This window comes from Leuciscus leuciscus, assembly GCF_965113295.1.
Source record: "Leuciscus leuciscus genome assembly, chromosome: 6".
In the NCBI taxonomy this organism is placed as follows: Eukaryota; Metazoa; Chordata; class Actinopteri; order Cypriniformes; family Leuciscidae; genus Leuciscus; species Leuciscus leuciscus.
This window is the reverse complement of record NC_138730.1, coordinates 45330445-45341785: the sequence shown is the minus strand read 5'-3', so window position 1 is coordinate 45341785 and position 11341 is coordinate 45330445. Positions and strand designations below refer to the sequence as shown.

Here is an 11341-nt window from a genome sequence, read left to right as displayed (position 1 = left end):
CAAAATTGTACTAAATCATGATGACCTGACAAGTTTTTCTCTCTCTCTTTCCTTCTTCTTTTCTGTAATAAACACTATTGCAGCTGTTCCTACTGTCATAGTGTAATTATATATTTTTGTTGCCATGTTGTTTGTACATGACATATTGTCTGATATTGTTCAATAATAATAATTTTTAAAAAAAGCTACGGCAAAAACGGAAGTTCAAAGACATTTTTCTAAAAAAATAAATAAATCAAGACCAACCACTAACGTTAGCTGCTGTACAGAGATAAGATCAGTTTTTTTTAAATATATTTTCAAACGTATTACTACACATTTGTTTTGTATTTGTTGCAATTCCAATTCAATTCGTTTCAATTCCAACAAAATATATATATATATATATATATATATATATATATATATATATATATATATATATATATATATATATATATATATATATATATATATATATATATATATATATAATAAAATCAAACCGTATTAATCATATGACTTTAAATCAGTGGCGTAAGCACCGTCTCTGATTGGCTGGAACCGACAGAAGAGGCGTGTCCTTCCAGTAAGTGGGCGGGACTTCGTGTCTCAGAGCGCTAGTATGTGGTTATATCAGAGAGCGCTGTTGATCGGCGCGCTGGGCAGCAAGAGCTTGACTAGAGCCATGGTAAGACATCATACTCACGCTTCACCTGCTGGTTTACTCTGTTTGAGACGCTTTTGTGTGCTTTTGAAAGCTAGTTTATGTAGTCGTAGTAAGAAGGTCATAGTCCGGTGTGTTTATTCGTGCGCACCTGCGTGTCTCCGCTAATTCACTCCGGCGGAGGAACATTAGCCCGTTAGCTTTACTGATGTCAGTGTGTCTCTGGGGGTTTGTTTATGATTTAAAATGAAATCACATGAGTTATCCTAGTGTATTTTGTACGGAACGACTCATTAAAGTCCAGTTTGTTGGCAAACAGAGGTTTTAGGCCTGGTTTGGTTTTAGCGGTTCAGTCTTCTGCATTAAATCACGTGGTGATAATGATACTATTTAGCTTTTATTATTTTATGCTATTTGGTTATAATGTTTATCATTTTTAATCAATTATTTAATTTATTATTATCATAAATATATTGATTGGGTTTTGTTAAGCCTCATTGCATGTCACATATAAATAACTGGTGTATGTTTTACTGTAGCAGGTGCTTTAAGTTAATCTGAAATATTAATATCTTACTATAAGTATAGCCTACAGCATACAAATCATTCAACATGCTTATTATTATAAATGATCTCTATTATCTCACTGTTTGCATCTCCCAAATATGTAGTCAAATCAAAGTTTTTGAGTTCTCTTAAAACATGAATACTTTGAATAAAAAGTTTTTTTAAAAAGAACCGCATTTGTTTTGTTTTTTATTCTTTGTCTTTTTGAAAGAAATTAATACATTTAATCAGCAAGGATGTGTAAAATTTGATAAAAAAAAAAGTTATAGTAAAGATTTCTATTTTGAATAAATGCTTCTTTTTTTTAAACTTTTTATTCATCAAAGAATCCTTATAATATGATGCTGAAAATTCTGTTTTAATCGCAGAAATAAATTATATTTTAAGTTGCAATAATATTTCATAATATATATATATTTTTTTATCAATAAATGCAGGCTTGATGAACATAAGAGACATCTTTCAAAACATAAAAAATACTAATGTTTCCAAACTTTTGACCGGCACTTTATATATTCAAAATCAGATTAAATCACATCATCTGTTCAATACTGAAAATATGATTGTCATATTTAAGGCCTAAAAGCTTCATGCTAATAAATAAACCCACACAGCATGAGCTTTATGGAGATCTATGTGTGATTGTTACTCTTACACACACACACACACACACACACACACACATACCTGTGGACGGTCATATAAAGGCAGATAGTGTGTTGAATGGATTACTCTTAAATCTGTTCATCTTTGGCGAGCTCCACCTGACACATGTTTACGTGTTTCCCGAACGCTGGCTGAATCTCCTGTGGCCGCTGTGTGTTCTCCACACACTCCCACAGGTGGAAAATATGCTCTAGATATCGTCATAATCTAAGTTTAATGCCAAGCTTATATATATACACTACCAGTCAAAAGTTCTGGATCTGTAAGATTTTTGTATTGATAAAAAAAAAAAGAAAAACACAGTAATATTGTTAAATATTATGATCATTTTTTTAATAACTGTTTTCTATTTTAATATATTATTACATTTAATCATATATTCACATAGAAAACCGCTGTTTTAAATTGTAATAATAATATTTCACAATATTACAGTTTTTTTATTTTTATTTCATTTTTTATCAAATAAATGCACTTTTATTAAGAAAGACTTCTTTTAAAAACATTAAAAATCATACAGATCCAAACCGTTTGACAGGTTAGTGTAGTTTCCTGTGTAATGCATAACTTGAGATAAAAATCTCACACAACACTATTATGGTGTTTCATAAGCGAAGCTGTTGCATTAGGAATTGCACAATTGATTCATAAGCACATGATTGTGTCAGTAGAGACTCGTTACGCCCCGTGACCTTTAACCTCTCTCTGTTTATTGCAGTGTGCCCAAGCCAATGACTGGCAGTCGGCCAAATCCATATACGACTTCTCAGCTAAAGACATCGAAGGAGAGGAAGTGTCTCTGGACAAATACAGGTGAACACAATTCATTTGGTTTGATAAATCTCACATTTATTACTAAAAAATGTATATTAATATTATTAATAAAGCCCTAATGCAAACAGGGTTTGTACTGGTACTTAAGAGTGCTTTGAAATATTTGAATTTGACTTTTTGACATTTAAGTCCTGGAAAAAACCCTTAAAAACAGCCATATTTATGAAGAGGTACTTGAAAAGTGCTTTACTTATTTAAATACAATATATATGAAATTTTGACAAAACAAAAAAACAATCTTTTCACGAAAGTTAGCACTGCAGCCCGTCTGATAAACCCCCATCAGATATGATGTTTCTGGATATGAATACATTATAATTTATATTATAATGTTCATTATAATGTTATAATTCATTGAACAATAATAGCCATTATAAACTTTGTATTTAATATATATGTTAAATGTTATAAGTTGTATTTTGGATACCTAATATTTCTGTAAGTTGAGTAAAAAAAATCCATAAAAAATAAATATATTGGGTAACGCTTTATTTTACAGTGTCCTTGTTACATATGTTACATGCATTTACCATAGTAATAACAGTAAATTATGCATAATTACATGCAACTAACCCTCAACCAAACCCTAATCCTACCCTAACCCTATAGTAAGTACATGTACTCGGTACTTAAATAGCTTTCCTGTAGCTCAGTGGTAAGAGCATTGCGTTAACAACGCAAGGCTGTGGGTTCGATCCCAGGGGATTGCACATACCTATGTATAAATGTATAGGATAATGCAATGTAAGTCGCTTTGGATAAAAGCGTCTGCCAAATGCATAAATGTAAATGTAAATATATAATTACACTGTAACAATGACACCTTAAAATAACGTGTTGATATTGTTTGATAAGTGCGATCTCTGATTGTCGTCTTTGAAAACCAAAAGCTCACTAGTTCTCCTCACCTCTACTAGACTCTTAATGCGCATTCTTCATTGTGCATCCGGTTATTTTTAGTCTTATGCTGAGCGTAATCTTGCTTGGGAAACTGGGTCACGGTGTGTTTGTGTGTTTTCAGGGGTTACGTGTGTATCATCACTAACGTAGCCTCCAAGTGAGGAAAGACCCCTGTAAACTACACTCAGTTTGCGGCGATGCACGCCACGTACGCTGAGAAGGGTTTACGCATCATGGGCTTTCCCTGCAACCAGTTTGGAAAGCAGGTATGTACAGGACCAGCATGCACTGCAGTATATACTGGGTTTTGCATGCTATGTAAATGATATGCAAGGATGACAGATGAAATAGTGGCATGTATGTTGCTTGTCACTTTCTCATTCGATTTTTGTGTCGATATTGAAATCGTTAATATTAATTCAGGCTCATTTGTCACACTGGAAATTATCAATGCATGCATGTTGCGTTAAAGGATACAGTATTCCATGCATAAGCAATCCTGCATGAGTAGTCTGGGATTATATTGTGAGTTGCAGCCGATTCAGGCCCGGACTTTAGTTTTTTGGGCATTAGATGTGAGTGTTGGAAGGTGACGGACCGTGTAAGTGTAAGTAGGTCACGCGAGTGAAGCTGTAAGTGGATTATGTTATGATGTAGGGTGAGATTTAATCTTACAACGAGACATGCAAATTGATTCACACACTATAATCAATATGTTCTGATGATATCTGCTCCGTCACATGCATCTGTGCTGAAGGGAAAATGGACATCTGGGGGTTTTCCCAATGAAAACTTGGTTAAAGCTGCAATATGTAAGGTTTTTGTAAGTAAAATATCCAAAAATCACTTGCATAGTCACAGTGTGATATATTTCCTGCAGTTGTGTACTTATAATATCCCAAAAGTTCCCAAAGATTTTTAATTTCAGAGAAATTCCCGTTTTAAATAATGGCTTGTCCCGGTTCACTTGTCGCCTGTCGATGACGTAATATCCGCGTTATCCCTGGGGCCAGTTTCACAAAGATAGACTTTGACTATGGCTTAGATATAGTAGATAGTCAGACTTCAGATAGACATCTAAATCAGACCGTTGCACAAAGCACTTAAGACTCTTCACTATCTTAAGTAGGACTACACTGCAATGCATTCTGGGTAAAATAAGACACTTTTCAAAACAAAAAACATGGCGGATTGAGTAAGCGCATTCAACCGCTCAGTGCAGTTTACACCAGCGGAAGATATGTGTTTGTTGGAGGAGTATAACAGTTACAAGGACATTTTACTTGGGAAATTTAGCAACAAGAAGAAATGTTTAAATTAGGAGCCATTTTCCCTTTTCTTTCGGCTGTTTGTAATGTAACTGATTGTTACTGCTGGTTGCCAAGGTAACAGAGTCTTAGACCCAAGTTAGCCTGGGGGGAAGGCGTCTAATTTATTTGGTCTAATTTTTGTGACGTCTATGAGCGAATTTTAGACTTGTCTAACACTATAGACCGGTCTAAAATAGCTTTGTGAAACCGGCCTCTGGTTTCCGCTTGTACTGCTATAGTAACCATGGCGACAGACGTGGACAACTGCGTTACGTCTAGCGGCGCGCTCACGCTGTTGTTGTTTCGTTCATACATTATGGACCATGGCAAGCAGACTTTGGGACAAAAGGAGAACTAAAACGAGGATCAATATCAGCGTGGCGTTTTCGAGATGCCGAGAGCTAGCGTCCGCGACTAACTTCGGCTTGACAGGGACGCGCAAATGTAGGGGTGAGCAAATGTACATAAAAACTAATCAATGTTATACAGCTCAACATGATGAAATGTTAGAATATGATCAGTGTGTTATTCTAATGTTGATCTAGCTCACTGCTAGTCTCATACAGCCAAACTAACACATAGAATAACATTATACCGTTAAACACACTCAAATGCAGTTTAGTGTGATAGTGTAGAGCGAGTGAAGCAGCGCTGCGTTACCTCACAAGACATTCGTCTAATAAACTGACCCGTGTGAGTATTAATTCTTTATATCCGCGGGACTCGCGTGTGGCGCTGATATCTGTCTCTCATTAGCACTCGCGCTCTGCTTCATTCCACAGTCATGTTAAAAACATCAGTGTATTCACTCATCCATAACATTATTAGATCCATCAGCATGACGGCAAGTTCAATAATTCCGCTTATGCGTCATCAACCTACACCTTTGTTATTGTAAGAGGTTAGTGACAAAAAATGACATTGTAGCTTTAAGAAATGTCATTTGGTTAAGAAATTAATATGCAAAACACTGGGTGCTATTATAGGCATTAAGTGAATGGCCATTCATCAATTATTTTGATTCAAGCACTCAGAATGTAACCAGTGGCGAGTGTTGTAATCCAGACTGGTCTCGTCTCGATCTCAGGCTAAAGGCTCTTGCACACTGAGTCCGACACCGACATTCATTCAGTGGCTTTGAATTGTCAAAACGCTTCTCAAAATACTTGATGATGATACAAATACTCCCTCATTTCCCAGACATTTTGATGGCAAATTTTCCTGTGAACGCTTTATATAAATTCTATAAAGGTCTAACTCCATGTGATATCACTTACTGTATATCAATGTTATATATGCTGTGTATATCATCATATCGTCCAGCCCTAACTTGCATAGTTTTTTGCTTACTCAGTGTTTATTTACAAACATTCAGTTATGCAGAATATACGATGGTAAATATTGAATTGATGAGTTGTCAATACAATATACAACAATACAACATATAGGGAATGATTTTACTCCTAAATTCAGCTTATTGAGACACAATGAAACTGCAAATCCACATTTCTAGATCCTGATCCAGATGTTTCTGTGAATTACAGCGATTCATTTGCTTCTGATCTGAAGCTTTCGGCAGTCTGTACAAATATACCTCAGATTTCTTGTCAAATGTAGTTGTACAGACGATCTTAAAGCTCTTCCCCGTTTTAGACGTTCACGCTGAAAACAAAAGCTGTTACTGTGTGTGTGTAAATGGAGTGACAAGTGGCCGACGGTGACGTCACACACATAACCTCTATATTTAATCATTATGCACTTTTATCTAGATTGTGACAGACTCGTGCTCTTCTGTTGTGTGATCACTAAAATTAGATCTTTAAATGTTTTCATGCCTTAAAATATCTTGACTGTAACTCGACACCCTTGCCTCATTTAGTATGCGCGGCTCTATGAATATGCAAATGAGCCCCGCCTCCACTCACTCACTCAGCTCAGAGATCCACTGGTTGACGATCACACGTTGATCTGATTGGTTACAAGGTAGTTTGTGACGTCAGAAACACCAGCGATTTCAAAGCGTGTGTTTGAGACTGTCTTTGGTTCACTGCAGTTTTAAGGCGGAAATACTCAGCAATGCTGTCGACTTATGAACTTACACATGCTTTGTCTTAAAGCATATTAAAAACACCACATAAACAACATTAAAAGCTGGATTTACACCACAGGGGGACTTTAAACAGCACTTTTATCTTGATTGTGAGAGTCGTGTTCTGCTGTTTCGGCCATCTTTCGACACATCAGTTCTCTGTGTTCTCCTATAGGAGCCCGGGACAGAAGCGGACATCAAGGAGTTTGCTAAAGGCTACAACGCAGAGTTTGATCTGTTCAGTAAGATCGAGGTGAACGGAGACGGCGCTCATCCTCTCTGGAAATGGATGAAAGATCAGCCCAAAGGCAAGGGAACTCTGGGAAAGTGAGTTCATTTGGTTTCTCTACTCGGGTTTTTCACTCGTCCTCGAATGCATTGATCACAGAAATACTGTTTTTGTTTCCACAGCAACATCAAATGGAACTTCACTAAGGTAATTATTGCATGATGTTAATTAGGGCTGCGCAATATATCGAAATATCGCAAATGTATATATCGTGATATGCATATCGCAACGGCTTGCAATAACTGGAGTCATGAACAGAAGACGAAGAGAAAATCACTCGCTGCTCTCGGCTGAATAACTTTCGTAGCTTTAATAAGAATCAGGATATATTTAATTCATACAGTGAAAACTAAGCTTTTACGTTTTGATTATTGAGTTTGTGTTGTTAAATAACCCTAATGTAGGATAACCTGAACCCCGAGGTTTACACTGATGTTAAAATAACACTTACGCTACAGTAAAACACTGATGTTCACTGTCAGAAGCTGTAGGGATGTTTTCGTCACAAAAAGAATGTGAAACACGGATGTAGTTTAAGGTGAGACACTACAGGTGAATAGGGTAAATTGTTTAACTAGCAGATATCACCATGAAACTCTCCCAGTTGATTACCTACATTAAGATGAGAAAAAATGTATTACAAGTTTTCTGTAATTTAATGTTTAAATATGCAAATTAGGCAATATCTAATTAAATATGTGCTAATTTGCATATATTTTTAGAAATTAAATCTGGCTATTGGATAAAGCCAGGTTAAAAAAATTGTTTTCGTTGTGTTCACATATTAGATGGGAAAAAAATTACAGAGGGATTTATGGATATCTACTTTTGTTATCCTGTAAATCAAGAATATACTGTCAATAGCCTTACATTTATTTTCGCCATGTTTTTTTGGAATAAAATGTTATATAAATCAGGCTAGGAATGATATAGTTACAAATCCCTCTGTAAATGTCTTCATAATATAACTAGGTACAAGACTGGAGAGTTTGGTGTATATCGGTGCTACTGACTTGGAGATTTCGGACTTGGAGAATGAGAGAAAAGTCATTTTGAGAAAACGGGCTTTAAACATTTATATCAGCCAATGAGATTGCACATTCAGCCCTTTTACTTTCACGATTGGTTGCTGATAAAAAGGAAATGGCCATATTTGGATCCGACACCATTGTACAGGAGAGAGAGAGCTTTCTAACGGTGTGTGTGATGACAGGGAGCAGACAGCGATCACGGAGCAGCGGGAGGATTAAGAACGGCAACTTTTGTTGAATTTATGAGAAATCTACTGACGCAAACAGAAAAAGTGTAGTAAAATAAAGACCTAAATGTGTATTTCTGACTTTTTTTCACCACAAGTCTGAAAGAAGACATGTTATTGAAGACAAATATCCCAAAATCTCAAAATTGACCAGTAAAAAAAAAAAAAAACGATGTTTTTGCCTGCCGTGTCTCGCCTTAAAGATCATTTAAGTTTATTTTGCACACTTTAAGCATTATCGTATCGCATTATTTAATGAGTTATCGCATATCGCAGTTTTCTTCAATATCATGCAGCCCTGATGTTAATGTATGATGTCATTCTCTAATTCACTGCTATATTGTGAGCTGAACACTGATGTTTTTACCGTAGTTCCTCATTGACAGAGAAGGTCAGGTTGTGAAGAGATACGGACCGATGGACGATCCCAGCGTAAGTCAAATAAGGATGCATATTAAATAACTCCAGTAACACTTTACAATAAAGTTTCATTTGTTAACTACATCAGCATGAACTAACTAACTAGCTAATCTTAGGTAATGTTTAACTCGACTCAGTTTAGTTTTATCAACTAACATTAAAGGGATACTTCACTGATTAGCATTGAGCTTTGTATCAGTAGAAACCCGGTAGTATTTTGGAGTGACCGTGCTTCCCTCCCTCATGTCCCCCTGAGACGAGAGATTTCTGTATTGTGTGTCTGGAAAAAAAACTCAGATGACGCAAAAATGGTCATTTATCGTCATCAGAGGCTCTTTTGTCCAGAGGCGAGAGACTACAGCCAATAGGAGGAGCTCGTCCCGCATGTGTTCAACCCGCCCATAGGGGGATCTCACGATAAAACACCGTCTTTTCAGTTTCCAGTCGACTAGTAGCCTAGCTGTATCATTTCTCCCGACACTGCCCTCTGTAACCGGGAGGCGTGGCTCGGGAGTGTCCTCGTAGGGCAGCGAAGCAAGTGCATTCTGGGAGTTGTTGTCTTTCATCCACATGAGCCAAAAATACATTTTCTGGCTTTTCTCAGTCTAGAAGGCACCAACTTCTAAAATAATTTCACATTTCTACTACATAAATGACCCAATTTAAATACACATTCATCTTTCCAGCGGTGAAATATCCCTTTAATGTTGGTTAATAAATGCTGTAAGGTTTATGTTGGGTAATTGATTAATTTGCTAAAGTTAAAGTCCCCCTGTGGTGAAAAATCAAGTTTTTAATGTTTGTCTATGGTGTTTTTAATCCGCTTTAAGACAAACCATGTGTAAAGTGTGAGTGAGTGGGGGCGGAGCTAATTTGCATATTCATAGAACTGCGCATACTAAATGAGGCTAAAGCTATTTTAAGGCATGAAGACATTTTTTTCAAGGGGAAAAAAACGTTTAAATATGTCATTTTGGTAATCAAAGATGAGTTTTATGAGATAAATGATTGACTTCAGGGGGACTTTAACAAATGAGACCTTAATACAAAGTGTTCCCAGTAATTCTTTAAGAAAGTTGAGTTTGATTGAATGAAATCATATGTCTTGGAGTATCTCAATAATATCGTATCGTGAGTTCAGTATCGCGATATGTATCAAATCGTGAAATGAGGGTATTGTTACACCCCTAGTAATAATTCATTTACTAATGTTAACAAATGAGACCTTATTGCAAAGTCATTTTTTTATCATGTGAGAAGTTTGAGATATGAGTTTGATTAAATGATGATAACCTCAGATGTTTTATGTGTTCCATCAGGTTATTGAAAAGGATCTGCCCAAATACCTGTAGCCATTTGATCAAACCTGATCTTCGTCCCGTGCGTGTGTGTGTGTGTGTGTGGCACTCGTCTCCTCTCTGGCCTCGGACTGGACGTCAGCAGGGTGAAGCCCAGATCTGTGACGGCCGTTCCTCAAGCCTGTGTTCAGGAAGGGACGGCCTGATGTCCTCCGGCGTGCAAATCCTCTGGGATCGTCCCGATGCTGTCCAGACGTGCTCCAGAGACGAGATCGATGCCTGTCCTCACTGGAGATCACACACATGCTCCTAACGAACATGTCTGTGATAATAAACAGTACCGTCACAACATCCTCTCTGGCCAGTTCTTTCACAAAACATGTGTTCTTTACTAGACCGAGTGCTTGTTTAGAGATTAAGGTAACATTTTATTTTACAGTGTCCTTGTTAGATATGTTACATGCACTTACCATAGTAATAACAGTAAATGATGCATAATTACATGCAACTAACCCTCAACCAAACCCTAACCCTACCCTAACCCTATAGTAAGTACATGTAGTTGCTTAATATTACTCAGTACTTAAATATATAATTACACTGTAACACTGACACCTTAAAATAAAGTGTAACGGAGATTTATCATACATTCTCAGAAAAAAAGGTACAAAAGCTGTCACTGGGGTGGTATCTTTTTAAAAAAAGATACATTTTTGTTCCTTTTAGGTACTGATATGTATAGAACGGTGTCGTGTTAGCGGCCCCTAAGTTAATAACTAAAGATCGTTGCGACGGAAGTGAATCAATCTAAACTTTATCTGGACAATAACTTTATTCTAGAGCTGCTGTAAAGCCAAAACAATCTGTTACTGTAATCTCCTATTATCTCTGTAAAGCTGCTTTGAAACAATCTATATGGTTAAAAGCGCTATATAAATGAAGGTGACTGGACTTTAGGGACTAATAGGTACATTTAAGGTTTCAATATGCGCTCTTTAGGTACAAAAGTGTACCTTTTGAAAAGATACCGCCCCAGTGACAGCTTTTGTACCTTTTTTTTTTTC

General features: G+C 36.5%; 1 protein-coding gene across 1 annotated transcript; it reads left to right on the top strand.

Moving 5' to 3' along the window:
- The first annotated feature begins 537 nt into the window (after window positions 1–537).
- On the top strand, window positions 538–10626 carry gpx4b (glutathione peroxidase 4b). The gene is made up of 7 exons (XM_082173274.1): window positions 538–670; window positions 2598–2692; window positions 3735–3879; window positions 7188–7339; window positions 7424–7448; window positions 8932–8991; window positions 10299–10626. The coding sequence occupies exons 1-7, from the start codon at window positions 605–607 to the stop codon at window positions 10329–10331; spliced, it is 576 nt and encodes a 191-aa protein (XP_082029400.1). The 5' UTR covers window positions 538–604; the 3' UTR covers window positions 10332–10626.
- The last annotated feature ends 715 nt before the right edge of the window (window positions 10627–11341 follow it).